At 40.7% G+C, this 14,912-nt stretch overlaps 1 protein-coding gene across 3 annotated transcripts in view; it reads left to right on the top strand.

Moving 5' to 3' along the window:
- Positions 1-14,912, top strand: part of CUL4A (cullin 4A) — a 151,243-nt gene that overhangs the window by 44,879 nt on the left and 91,452 nt on the right. For all 3 annotated transcript variants that reach the window (XM_073614541.1, XM_073614540.1, XM_073614539.1), the window contains exons 6-12: positions 1,923-1,996; positions 4,472-4,634; positions 7,557-7,646; positions 9,074-9,156; positions 10,144-10,211; positions 10,836-10,954; positions 13,353-13,545. In XM_073614541.1, the coding sequence (XP_073470642.1) occupies positions 1,923-1,996; positions 4,472-4,634; positions 7,557-7,646; positions 9,074-9,156; positions 10,144-10,211; positions 10,836-10,954; positions 13,353-13,545 (790 nt within the window). The remainder of the gene's footprint in view (positions 1-1,922; positions 1,997-4,471; positions 4,635-7,556; positions 7,647-9,073; positions 9,157-10,143; positions 10,212-10,835; positions 10,955-13,352; positions 13,546-14,912) is intronic.

Consider the following 14,912-nt stretch of genomic DNA (forward strand, 5'->3'; position numbering starts at 1 on the left):
ATACCACATGTGTGAGACTTTTTGGGATATTTTGCCACAAGTTGTGGGAAAATTACAAACTTTTTTTTTTTTTTGCACAAAGTTGTCACTAAATGATATATTGCTCAAACATGCCATGGGCATATGTGGAATTACACCCCAAAATACATTCTGCTGCTTTTTCTGAGTATGGGGATACCACATGTGTGAGACCTTTTTGGGAGCCTAGCTGTATACGGGGCCCCGAAAACCAAGCACCGCCTTCAGGATTTCTAAGGGCGTAAATTTTTGATTTCACTCCTCACTACCTATCACAGTTTCGAATGCCATAAAATGCCAAGATAGCACAACCCCCCCCCCCCCCAAATGACCCCATTTTGGAAAGTAGACACCCCAAGCTATTTGCTGAGAGGCATGGTGAGCATTTTGCAGCTCTCATTTGTTTTTAAAAAATGAAGAAAGAAAAAGAAAAATGTATTTTTTTTTCAATTTTCAAAACTTTGTGACAAAAAGCGAGGTCTGCAAAATACTCACCATACCTCTCAGCAAATAGCTTGGGGTGTCTACTTTCCAAAATGGGGTCATTTGGGAGGGGGGTTTGTGCCATCTGGGCATTCCATGGCCTCCGAAACTGTGATAGTCAGTGAAGAGTGAAATCAAAAATTGACACCTTTAGAAATCCTGAAGGCGGTGCTTGGTTTTCGGGGTCCTGTACGCGGCTAGGCTCCCAAAAAGTCTCACACATGTGGTATCCCCGTACTCAGGAGAAGCACCAGAATGTATTTTGGGGTGTAATTTCACATATACCCATGGCATGTTTGAGCAATATATCAGTTAGTGACAACTTTCTGTAAAAATAAACAATTTTCCAGAAACTTGTGACAAAATATAAAATATTCCATGGACTTGACATGCCTCTCAGCAAATAGCTTGGGGTGTCTACTTTCCAAAATTGGGTCATTTGGGGGGGGGGGGGTTGAACTGTCCTGGCATTTTATGCACAACATTTTGAAGCTTATGTCACACATCACCCACTCTTCTAACCACTTGAAGAAAGGTTTCAGGTTAGTGTTTTGGGGTGGGAGAGCAAGTGCTAAAAAATTTTACCTTAATGCAAGTAATGCATTAAGGTTAACAAAGTTTTAACTTTAGAACCACTTTAATGCATTCTCCGCATTAGGATAATAAAAACTTCCACTGCCTATTTATCCCCCAATTCCCCCCCAACCCAGGCCTAAATATTAACCTGAGTCCTATCTCGATTTATCTCTGTCCCCGCTGGTAGCCCCACTCTCCTCTCTTCCTGCAGGATACACTGTTAGCCAAATCCTGGAAAGTGGGGGGGGGGGGGTGGCCAAGCTGGGCTGTGGGAGAGTCTAAGACTAAGGATGAGCTCAGGCGTGTTCGCAACTAGCACGTGCAGAGCCCGCCAGGTAGTCGGCACTGCACAGCGCTAATCACAAGCAGTGAGACATTTTCCCGATGCGCTGCTGCAGAGATCGAGGAATGTCTCACTGCCTGCGATTAGAACTGTGCAGTGCTGACTTCCTGGCGGGCTCTGCACGTGCTAGTTGCGAACACGCCTGAGCTCATCCTTGCTAAGGACGCACACTGTCTGGCTTGAGAACACACCTGCACGGGTGCCCCACTGCAGCCGGCTTGCTGAGGGGGGGGGGTACATGTAGGATGGAGTAGCGCAAGCAGGGGACTCCAGAAGACTAAGTAGGGGATCACTCTTTGCAAAACCATTGCACAGAGCAGGTAAGTATATCATGTTGATTTAATTGGAAAAAAAAAGTAGGATTTACGATCACATTGTTTGCTTTGGTGGGGATTATATCTGTTGATCATTTACATCTAAATTGTAAATTACGTTGCATGGATTCATTCCTATTACTATTTCTTTTGGTTATTCTATGTAAAATTAATAAATGTTTCTTTAGATCATGATCCGGGGCATTTTCCTATTCTTGGATCGAACTTATGTTCTTCAAAATTCCGTGCTTCCCTCTATATGGTAAGTGTGTAAACGGAAGCAAAATTACCAGATGCATTTAGTCTTTAATCTAAAAAATAAAAGGTACCTAAACTCTTTGGTACTTAAATCCCCAGTATAACATATTGAAAACCCATAACCACAAATTGGGATTTTAATAGTACCAGATTAGAACATATATTCGCACAACCATATAAAACTTAGTTTGTTTTTTTTATATCTTTGAGTGGGTAAAATGTGAGAAATCTCACAAATGCATAATAAAATGTCTTATACAAAACAAGAAAACAGTAAAAAAAAACCCCAAAATTTATAATGTATGAGTTGTGTCTAAAAAGTTTGGTGAGTGGTCTGATATCTCAACGGCAACATGGGCCAAGTGCGTGCGCATGCACATAGCTATCCAGAGACCCGCCGGGCTGCGAACGTAGTCAGTATGAGAGGTAGGGTCACAGTGCAATGGAGCAACGAGTGAAAATCAAGTTCTGCTACAAATCGGTAAAACTGGTGGTAGAAATGCATGAAATGTTGGTGGAAGTGTAGAGGATGGAAGTCGTGAGCAGAAAATGTGTTTAGGACTGGTTGAAGCGTTTTCACGACGTGAAGGAAATGAGCCATGTTCGGGTCGGCCGTCGACTAGCAGAAACCCAGACATGATCAAGCAAGTGCAACAAATGCTAGCACGAGATCAGCGACTGACTCTACGATTGATGGTGGAGCGAATTGGGCATTAATAATGGCACCATCGTCTGTGAAGATTTGGGTAAGTGGAAGATCTGTTCCCGGTTTGTGCCGCACAAGATGACAGACGAACATAAAGCAAAATGGATGGAAACTTGTGGAGATATCATTGGCATTTGTGACTAGGATCCATCCTTTCTGCAAACCATCTCTATAGGGGATGAGACCTGGTGCTACCAGTTCAATCCGGAATCCAAGTGGCAATTGATGGAATGACATTCACTCCCCTGATCTGGCGCCTGCAGACTTTTTTCTGTTTCCCCATGAAACAGGGGAAACATAAAAGGGGCATGTTTTGCGGTTATGGTGGCAATCCAAGAATCTTTGACAGTGGTTCTGCGATCGATTCCTAAAGAGGCTTTTGCTGACAGTTTCCAGAATTTATTTTTACGTTGCCAAAAGTGTGTTGTGAAGAATGGCAATTTATTTTAAAGACCAATAAAGGTAATTTGTTTTGTATCTTCTGTTTGGTTTCTGCTCTGATAGCGTTCACCAAACATTTTAGACACACCTCGTATGTCACAGACTTGTCTAGAAATCCGATTGTTTGCTAGTTTATCTTAGACATGATTAATGATTCTTCTTAACTTTTAATAGTTTGCTCTTTTCTCTGTGTTTCACAGAAACTCGCCCTGCTTTTTTAGAAGCTAGAGGTCCAAAAGCAGGGCTTTTTTTCAGCAGGAACTAGGGAGAACTCAGTTCCACCACCTCTGGCTCAGGTCTTCTGCTCCCTGCTCACCACTATCTCTTGGTAACACTGAAGTCCAGCTTCTGCGTTTACAAGTGATAGCTTATCTCCCAGTAGCTCCCACAGGTCAGATCCCACTGAGTGCTGGACAGGGACAAGGGAGATACAGAACAGGTGCCCAGGGTTCAGTCATGGGTAGGAGTGGGTGCGTGGTAGGTGGCACCCTCTGTGGTCTCCATTTTTTTCCCTGGTGACCAGTTGTTGATGCTCCTACTGCATAATCTCCCTTGCAAGTGACTGTAGTATAGTATAGTATGCTGGGAGGTACTACAGCCAGATAGGTGTTTCAGTTTAATAGTACAACAAAGGTAAGACATATGACAGGAGGGGGGAGAAGATGAGGGCAGTGGAGGGAGGGGGTTGTATGCAGAGGGAATAGCTACTATTTGATGCCATTTGGCAGGTCTGTGAGTGTGGCGGGCATGGTTGAGTTCCTGCACCAATTTTCTGAGAAAAAAAGTCCTGTCCAAAAGTATCAATATCATTGCATCTTCTGTGACCACAAAGATTCTTTTGTGGCTTGGGAAAATTTCAAATCAAAGCCCTGTCAGACCGTGGGTGGGGTAGAGCATATGGAGCTTACGTGTAAAATAGGAATGGCAGGTTGATCTGAAGAAGTAGACATATATGATTATTGAGAATAGATATCCTGAACGATTTGTAACTTTTTGTAAAGAAAATGGTTTCTTCAACTCCATTGAGCATTTATAATGAGAGTAGCTTCCTAGGATTAAAACATATATCATGCAGTGTGCTTCCTACCCAGGGCCCCATCAACATATTATCATTGAAAGTTCCAATTTTGGGTTAAGTGTTTTCTATTTGGCTTCTTCCGTTCAAGGTGCCTAAACACTCGGCATCGTGAGGCAGCTTTTGGGCCATCATATGTTAGAATTTTGATATGCAATTATATCTCATGGATTGAACAGCTGATTTTAGTTATGCTGTATATTTGGAATACTGATGAATGTACATACAAATATATTCCTTTTTTGGTATTTGTTCAGGGATATGGGTTTGGAGCTTTTTCGCTGTCATGTTATAAGTGACAAACTAGTTCAGACAAAGACAATTGAAGGCATCCTCCTCCTCATTGAGAGAGAACGTTCTGGGGAAGCTGTGGACCGAAGCTTGTTGCGAAGTTTACTTACAATGCTATCTGACTTACAAGTGAGTGAACAGCCTTTTTTATGCCACTTTAACAATTCTGCTAATAAAGAGCCATAGTGTATACATCTGTTAAAAGTCTACCTCAAAAGCCTATTGGAGTTGCCCATAGATAGACAAGTCTTCTCAAGCTGAAGTTTGTGTGTAAAGACTTATAGTGGTTTCTTTCCACTTCAGATAATGCAGTTTAGTAGGCTGTTTAGAGCTTAAAGAGGTTTTAAAGCTAAAAAATGTTTCCTTCATGTTTTTTTTAACCTTACCTGTATTCTCTGCATTAAGGTAAAATATGTTTTTGCGTTTGCTGTGCACCCTCCTTCCTCTGCCCCCCCCCCCATCTCCCCGCTCTCACAAGTTTTGCTGAGGCATAGAGAGTAATTGCTGCTTGTTGCTGTCAGTCAAATCCTGTGCTCAGAGAGCTGGTGCCGAGCTGTGCTGTGTCTGCCAATAGACGCACACATCCCAGCTCAGGAGCAAGCCCACATGAGTGCCCCGATAGCAAGTGGCTTGCTATCGGGGCACTCAGAGAAGAGGCAGTGCCAGGAATGTCAGGGGGCCAAGAAGAGGAGGTTTGAGGCTGCTCTGTACAATACCATTGCACAGACCAGATAAGTATAACATGTTTGTTATTTTAATTAAAAAAAAAAATTAGCTTTTACAAACACTTTTTAATAGTCAGACCTGCTCACATGTTCACCTATTCTTACAAGACTACTTTCTTACCTAAAAGATTTTCCTTGACACAAATATGAATACATTTTATGGGAAAATAGTGTAGCAATAAAGTAATAATAAACCCGAATAGATTATAAACTACAACAAATAAATGAATTAATGTAGCTGTCTCGCCAGCACATGTGCAGTAGGACAGCTGTCTTTGTGAAATCTGGCGCTGTGCCTGGCTGTTGCATGTATGCATGCACCATGTCATGGGAAGACAGTGGTTACCCAATGTGCATGTGCTAGCAAAAGGGCACCAGCGGCCTCCTACCATGCATGCAGCAGCAGTTCACAGTGCCAGCTGCTCTTCTGCTGCACTCACAAGTAAAAAAGGGCTTCAAAATGTTAAGGGGGAACATAAAAAATGTGGATGGAACTTTAATGTAAGAGCAGTTTTACATTGGGGGTTTAGTACTGCTGTAATAACAAAGACATTTCTTTCTTGCCCATTAAGGTATATATAAGAATTATTTCACCTGCAGCTTATACTGCCACTTAAGCCTCGTACACACAATCAGATTTTTGTCAGGGAATTGTGTGATGACAGACTGTTGGCCTAAAATCTGACCGTTGGTACATCAGACAATCGTTGGCCAACTTTCCGCCAACAAATGTTGGATGGCAAGCTAGTAAATTTTCAGCGGACAACAGTCTGTTGTCAGATTTTCGTATCGTTTGTACACAAGTCCGTCACACAAAAGTCCAAAGTATAAACACGCATGCTCGGAATCAATGCTCACCAAACACGACGGTAGAAGCTGCCCAAAGGGTGACGCTCAAGAGCTGAAATTCCACGTAGTATGTCACTATGTTCGTGTTTGTTGGCTGACAATTGTGTACCGTTTGTATGCAAGACAAGTTCACGGCACACACCCTTCGGACAAAAGTAAGGCGCTTTGTCTGCCAACAATCTAATCGTGTGTGCGAGGCTTTACAGGAGTGTTGGACATTGGCAAAATACATGTAGGTCAGCCCAGCATAACTCCTCTTAATACCAGCATACCTCATGTTTTTTTTTACTAGTGTCTTAGAAGGGTTGAATGTTTTTTTTACTAGTGTCTTAGAAGGGTTGAATGTCTTCTCTTTTTAACTCTGCTGTATGGAGGTCTAATCTATTTTTGTTAGCACCATTTTTTTCTTACTCTTTCATAGCTTTTCTTTTTCCATCAAGACTCTTCTTCACATTTCTACTCAAGCTTGTCCCTTTAATAGCAGTGTTATGTGGAGCTTTTGGTTTTGTGAGTACTGAGGCCTTGCTTCGTACCCTGTTTCTATTGTTGTTTTACCACCTCATGTCTGAGTCTAGACATGAGGAGGTAGTAGTTGTCCTACCTCTCACTTTCACTCTGAGTCTGCTTGCAGCGTACCTACTGATTGTGCTGATGTCTGCAGACTGGAGTCATGTGGCCCTCCTGTTCCTATAGTATACTCTGTCATGGGGTCCTTTTTAGCTCCATGGGGTGTCTATACGTTCGGCTGATGTTTTTACTTTGCATAGGTTTACTATGTAAGATGCAAGACTTTATGACACAAATCACCTAGTTGTTTGCCAGCTTTGCAAAGGCCACAGATGTGCTTTCATGCCATCCTCTGCAGTTTCTCTGATTTACACATGCTCCTGGTGGTTTTTAAGCCTTCAGCCACAGAGTCTGATTCTGAATCGCTCCAGTCTCTAACTGATGAGCTTGCTCTCAAGGAGTTGCAGTCTACTGTTATTATTCCTAAATTAAAGAAGACCATTTTGTGGGTAACATAAGCACATGGCAGCAGTTGCATCAATGAGCTTGCTATCATTATTTCAGCTGGTGATCAGATTTTCAGTAAACGTGATCCAGACAGCTCTACAGCTGCCCAATCACTTTTACGATAATGAGAAGGCCTTTTCTCATGCTACAAAACTGAGGCATGCTGATAGTATGAGGGGTTAACCAAACTACAGTTTTTTGTTTGCAAGTGGCCTCCTGTAGGGGGCTGTATGACCCAAAGGTAAAGTACATTCTTTGTTTCTCAGTGGATACCAAAAGAAGGATTTTAAGGTGAGTACAAAGACTTTTTTTTTTTTTTTTAAAGTATGCTTTAACCATGGCAAGTTACGTTACTTTTTTAGGGCTATTGTTGTTGACTATCATAATTTCTTAATATTTTGTGTTCTTCCTTTAAAAATATAAAAAAGTTTTCATGTACGCAGTTTTTCTTTGGTTCAATTAGATGTACAAAGATTCATTTGAAGCAAGATTCCTGGAAGAAACAAATTGCCTATACGCAGCCGAAGGGCAGAGACTAATGCAAGAAAGTGAGGTGAGTGCAGTCAAATTTAAACGTGGTACTAAAGTCGCAACTTTTTTTACCTTACTGCATTAAGGTAAAAAATATCCCATTATTCTCTCCCCCCCCCCCCCCCCCATCCTTAAACACTTAGCTATCATTACTATTATTATTATACAGTATTTAGCGCTAACAGTTTGCGCAGAGCTTTACAACATGGGGGCAGACAGTACAGTTACATTACAAATCAATACAGGAGGAATCAGAGGGCTCTGCTCATTAGAGCTTACAATCTAGAAGGGAGGGTCAAGTGGAACAAAAGGTAATAACTGTGGAGGATGATCAGAAAATGAAAATACAGTTGTTAGGTGGGGGTAGGATAGGCTTCTCTGAAGAGAAGTGTTTTCAGGGATCATCTAAAAGCTATAATAGAGTAGGAGATAATCGGACAGAGTGGGGTAAGGAGTTCAATAGGATTGGAGAGGCTCTGTAAAAGTCCTGGAGGTGAGCATGGGAGGAGGTGATGAGGGAGCTAGAGAGCAGGAGGTCTTCAGAAGAACGAAGACAACGATTAGGTTGGTATTTTGAGACTAGGTTAGTGATGTAGTTGGCTTGTCTCATAGCTCCAGCCTTGTCGTAGCTGCAGCAGTCCTCCTCTGGTTCCTAGTCTCACAGGAGACTCAGGGAGATGTGGGAGCAATTGGCCCCTGCTGCTGTCAGTCAAATTTCTGTGAGCAGGGGTCATGGCTTACTGGCGCTGTGTGCCTATGCAAGCACATAGCCTAGATTGGGAGTGCGCCCACATGGGTGCCCCCATAGCAAGCGGCTTACTAGGGGAGCACATGGAAGAACAAAAAGAAGCAGACAGCGGCGGCAGGAGACCACCAAAGAGGAGGTAAGAGACTGCTCTGTGCAATACCCTTGGGGGCAAGGATTAGACTTTTAAAGGTGCACAAGAGAGGAGATGGTGAGCTATTCCCATGTTTGAAGAACTCTTTTATCTCCTGAGATTTTCCAAAAACTCTGAACAACCTTGCTAATCTTTCTTATGATTATGTTTGTGTCCTGATTCTTTTTTTGCCAGAGCTGCATCATAATTGCAGTCATTTGTGATAGGCAGATGTCTCCATGGCGTTCATTTTCGGGAAGGGGGAGACGCCTGCACGTGTGGTCATTCTAAGCCTGTGCTTTGTAAAAAGGGAGAGAGTGGGGTGCAGATAATGACTGTATATTACTACAAGATATGGGAAACCTTGTCCATTCTGTAGACAGATGACAACACACCGTGCTTCCCTTAAAGTAAGCCTGCATATTGTTTTAGCTGGGCCATCTAATTTAGATACTACGGCAATTTGTACCATCTTTAATTTGCATTAAAATGAATATAAAACTCCCTGTACAGTAAATAAATGATGAACTATCTTTTCCTTTTAATTCCCTTTAATATTGTGTTTTTATAGGTTCCTGAGTATCTCCATCATGTGAACAGGCGCTTGGAAGAAGAGTCAGACCGTGTAATCACATACTTGGATCATGGGACACAGTAAGTGGTCATAAGTAGCATGAGAAGTACAAATAGTCATGTACTGACTCAATTTTTAGTAGCTAAACTCTGCTGCTTCATTGCTTAGATATATTTACAGTGTTATAGAAGACCCTTTCAGTAGTATAAAAAAAAAATTCTTGGAGCATCCGAATTTTATTTTGCTGATGTTTTTTCCCCCACCTTAAAAGTCAGAAGCTTTTTTTTTCTTTTTTTTTTTTTTGCAGAAAAATTAGAATTTTCAAAACATTTTAGGGTAGGTTCACACTAAAGCTGGCCATACACGGATAAAAATTTTGATCCATATGTGGTTGCACCTGCTCGTTAGATTGACTTCTGTTAAAAGGGCTTGTAGCAGATTTTTCGTTGATCAACGGCTGCAGCCGCTGATCAATGTATTCTGACAGCAAAGAGTACCTATTGTCCGAATACAATGCCTCAGCGGGGAGGGTTTCTCTGTCCACCTTGATTTTGTGAATGGAGCAGATAATTAGTTCTTTTTTTTTTTTTCGTTTAGCCCGCTGGCTGAATGAAAAAAAAAAAAAAAAAAAAAAAATCTATCAATGGCCAACTCATGCTGGATGCAGAAGAGCATCCAACGTCAGTGTTACTGGGCAGCCAGGGTAAGTAATACAAGCTTACAGTGAGCTGTGTTCCTAATGTCACAACATTTAAACTGCCAAGCCTCGGTGCTACTCTTGCCAACTGCTTATTGCATATATTTAGACCTTTTTGGCAGTAGGGAATGCTTAGCAGAATGACCTAGCAATTGCAGACTTTTAGCCAGTGTTTCATATTTGATATCAGTTGCAGACACTTGAGTAGCCATTATTTTGTATTTTTGAAAGAAACATACTTTATTATTTGCATGTATTGAATAGTTATACATAATGCAAGTGTATACTATTCAGAGTTTGCTAGAGTTGCTAGGGATGATTTTACCATATATTCTAGGAACTGAGTAGTACCTTCTGCTTTCTCATTCAGCAAACCTCTGATAGCTTGTGTAGAGAAACAGTTGCTGGGAGAGCACTTAGCCGCCATCTTGCAAAAAGGTAAGCTAGTAAAATGTTTGCATCATCATCCCAGTTTTTTTGGGATCTAGTAAGCTGTTTCAGCAGTACATGGTAATACTGAATAGTTGCACTAATATTGCCTTGTTTTTTGGTGCTGGAACCTAAACTTTCTTGAACAAATGGTCTAGAGCAGGGGTCCTCATACTACGGCCCTCCAGTTGTTTAGGAACTACAATTCCCATCATTCCTAGTCATGTCTGTGAATGTCAATGTGAAGTTTTACAATGCCTCATGGAATGTGTAGTTCTGCAACAGCTGGAGAGCCATAGTTTGAAGATTCCTGGTCTAGACCTACAACCCCCAGTCAGTCAGGGAATTTTTGTCTGTTTCATAGAAATGTTTATTACTTCCATGCAATCATTCTATGGTAAAATAAGTACAAATTTAAAGTAGAACTACAGGCTAAACTTTTTTTTTTAACATTTTGGATATCCGCTGTTAGTTTTTCTTTCTTTTTTTTTTGTCGTTTGTGTCCTATTGGGAGATTTATCTTCACTTCTGCATGCCTGATTCACTAGTTCTAAATTCTTTGCTTGACTAATAAAGTGCGAAGGGAAATTGAATTGTGTTTTAATGGTTCTGTGTTGTTTTATACCCACACAGGTTTGAAGAACATGCTGGATGAGAACAGAGTTCCAGACCTGAAACTTATGTATCAGCTTTACAGTCGGGTCAAAGGTGGTCAGGCAATCCTGCTGCAACACTGGGGGGAGTATATTAAAGTATGGAGTAATTATTTTTTCAATCTGTACAACTTTACAAGAACAAAAAACTAGACTGAGTGTTATAAGCACCTGTCATTATTTACCTCTTCTTCTGAAAATACAACTTGCCTGGCTGGTTTTCTGGTCCTCTAGCTTACCTAAGTCACTAGGGAGCAGATCAGATGTTCTCACTTTGCTGGATACTGAGGTCAGGGATAGCTAAGCAACTAGCATTTTTAGAAGGAGGCCAACATTGCAGCCCTAGTATTTTAGTAGTAGTTCAGTTCTCATAGTGCATGTAAACTCTAACCATTAACTTCTCCGTTTTGCGTTGAGTGTCTTGTTATATCTGTTCAAAGAAATACCTGTTGATTCAGCCAGAAATCTTTTGGTCTTTTGAGCTTTTACCTTCCTGTGTTCTCTGCTTGTGCTCCACTGTTATCAGTTAGTACTGTTCCTAGCTATATCTTTGGGCTAAGGAGCATACTCCTATATTTTATGGATAAAAAAGAAACATTTTTCTGTAATCCTAACACGCTTGTTCTAGGTTGACAACGCTGCTCCTCTATAGATGCAGTGCAGTAGGTGAGCATTGTCACTCTAGAATAATAAGTGTGTTAGAGAATCCCCAGGTGAAAATAAATGTGGAAAAAAGATTTGAAAAAGAAACCTAATGCAGGGAACACATCTGAGGCGTGGTTAACTATATTTCAATATAAAATTATATAAAACAATATATTACATTTTAAACTGGGTTTAGATACCCTTTCAACCTTTTCTATAGTTTTTTTTTTTTTATAGGTGACCAGAGAAAACAGCAAAGGGGAGGTTATTAAAACTGCATTAGATGAAATCTGGAGCAGCTGTGCATAGTAACTGGTCAGCTTCTAGCTTCAGTTTATTCAGTTAAAGTGGAACTTTAGTCAAAAGATCCTGCTAGATCACATCGTATTGGCCCCTTTTGCAGTTATAGCTATGTAAAACCTTAAAAATAAGTCTCTATACTGTTTAAAATCCACCCTGCTCTGCACATACTCAGTTGCTCTCGGCACTGCTGAGTTTGTAGAGGCCGATCTGCTGACAGCCTTAAAGCGGAATGAAACCCATCTTTTTATAGCCAAGTAATCTGCAACTGCCATGGTGCTGCACATGTGATCAGTTATGATACCAACCATTTGATAGTTTGGTTGAAAGCACAAGTAAATGTGAAAGTTAGCTATCCTGGCGTGCTTTCAAAAGAGCCAACTCGTCAAAATCTCTAATAACGTCACTTCCAGTGACTCTCCGGCAGTAGTAATTGCAGATTTCGATGACTTGGCTGTTTTTACAGAACACAGGCTAAGGAGTAAAAAAGGTTGTTGCTGCCTTGGAGGCGGCCATGTTGTTGGTTACTAGCGGGCGGACTAACAATGTCCACTCATTATATCTTGTACCGTAGTGTATATGCTGCCGGTGTTCTATGAAATCAGCCAAGTCATTGAAATCTGCAATTACTGCTGTTGAAGAGTCACCGGAAGTGACGTAATTGGAGAATTTGATGAGTTGGCTCTTTTGACAGGACACCAGCATTCCAGAAATGTAACTTTTTTGAAACCATTAAATCGATGGATTTATTTTCGCTTTATAATTTTACTGTTGTTCAGGGTCTCTGGGCTTCAGCAAAATTACAGCCTTTAGCAAGAATAAACCGGAGCAATGCTGGAGGCGATTTACAGCACACACTAATTTTGATAGCATAATTATTAATGTGGAATGTATGTTCCTTCCTAAAGAACATTATTTTTTATCAAGTTGTCATGAGTAAAGTCCCGCTTTAAGCTGTGAAAATGAGGACTAGAAGCTGTTTGGATGCCATGCCCAGCTGCTCTAGATCTTGGCTGCCCCAAACTTAAACTGGGGCGCCTGCAGGTTGAACAAAAAATTTAACAGATAGAGCACAGATGGAGAAATCTCCTGGTGTGGCCATTGTATTCTGACAGCCAGAGCAGACACATCTCAGAATACTGCAACAGCAGCTACATCTGACTGGATGCAGGCGCTGCTTGGCTGACAAGTTTCCTTCCAATTTTTCAATCGATACATGTCAGGTTGGATGCCGTCTACGGGGCAACCTCGTAGCCAATTTCGGTTGCTTCCTCAGTGTTCCCCCTCAGTGCTTTGAAACCCCAGGAACACAATGAACTTCACAATTGCTAGAGACAGAGTGTTAAAGTGAAAGCTGTGGAATGAATGTTTCAAATTGTAATGAAGGTTGTACGTGACAATAACTAGGTTATAAGCTTATTTGTGTCAGTTGTGTATACTTTAAGATGATTGGCTCTACAGTACTTTTTTATTTGTGTTCCGTATATATGTGATATAAGCTGCACTGAATTTTCCTCCAATCTGTCTGTTCATCTTTTTCATCCTTTTACAGAGCTTTGGGAGTTCAATAGTAGTGAATCCAGAAAAAGACAAAGATATGGTTCAGGAATTACTGGATTTCAAAGACAAAGTGGACCATATAATTGATGTCTGCTTCAAGAAGAATGAATTATTTGTCAATGTGATGAAAGAATCCTTTGAGACATATATTAACAGGCGAGCTAATAAACCAGCAGAACTTATAGGTACTACTGAAGTTCCGGTTTGCCATGATGAATTCACTGTAAAAAATACTTTAAAGTATGCTTTTCATAGCTTGCCATTTAAAAAGATAACTTTTATATAAGTAAGCACTCCGCAGTTAAGAAAATTAAAGGAACGTGTTATAAAACAGAGATTGGGCAAAATGTTTAGTACGGATTATCTAAAGAATGAATCATAGTGATTTATAAACTGTATGTAGTAACGTGTAACAATGTTCAAGTTTCACTGCTGAAGTACAAAAAAGACATTATTTTCACAGTGTCATTTCATAGAGGAGACCTTTCATTTATCTACCTGTCTTCCATTCATAGATTGTTTCTTTGTCGTACGTCACGGGGCACAGAGCACCATAGTAATAATTATGTGGGTTATAGGCCACCTTTAGGTGAAAGGACACTGGTATAACCGAAAAGGAAACAGGAAGTACCATACCGGGAGTACCTCCGTTTTTTCGCCAGTGTCTAAGGTGTTGGTCACGGTTGATGAAATGCTAAGAGACCTCTGCTAAGCAGTCCCTGACGGGATCAAAGAGCTGTGCAAACGGATCCATCTAAAGTGCTTGATAGCCAAAATGGATGGTACCCGGGCCTCGTGGAAGAAGAAACAATGTTTTTGCCTGTAATTCTCTTTTGAGAGCTGGACCTTGAGACCCGGAACCTTGGTCATGTTTATACAACCAAGGAGTTCTCCGGCAGTTTCCTGTACAGGTCCAAGGGAGTGGACCCGTGAAAGGGAACCCGGTCCTTGAAGGTCTGGCATGACACGGCCTGCCTTGATGGGTGAAGGCTAGATCTGTCTGTGATCATTTCGAGCAGTCCTGCGGAGGGATCAGGTAAGGCAGAAAGATTACAAGGAATGTATATATATGTGTATGTAATATATATATATATATATATATATATATATATATATATATATATATATATATATATATATATATATATATATATATATATATATATATATATATATAGATATATATCTATATATCTATATATATATATATATATATATATATATATATATATCTATGTGTATAGATATATATCTATGTGTATAGATAGATATATATATATATATATATATATATATATATATATATATAATTCACTTGGTCTTTCTAACATGAGTATGCGATGCCTTACCTGTGTTTGCTACTAGAGGGTGTTAAAGCAACATACCTGGCTTCCAACATTCCAGGCTTCCCCTGTTGTGCTCAGTGTCAGCAAAGGCTCCTACGGCAGCACTGCTATCTCCAGCTCTTGTCAGCCATCAAAGGGGTTTGGGGGGACCATCCATCGTTTCCGAGGTTCAGGTTCCCCCCTGCTGAGATGCGCCCACCAACACA

The sequence above is a fragment of the Aquarana catesbeiana genome, linkage group LG02, assembly GCF_042186555.1.
Source record: "Aquarana catesbeiana isolate 2022-GZ linkage group LG02, ASM4218655v1, whole genome shotgun sequence".
Classification (NCBI taxonomy): domain Eukaryota; kingdom Metazoa; phylum Chordata; class Amphibia; order Anura; family Ranidae; genus Aquarana; species Aquarana catesbeiana.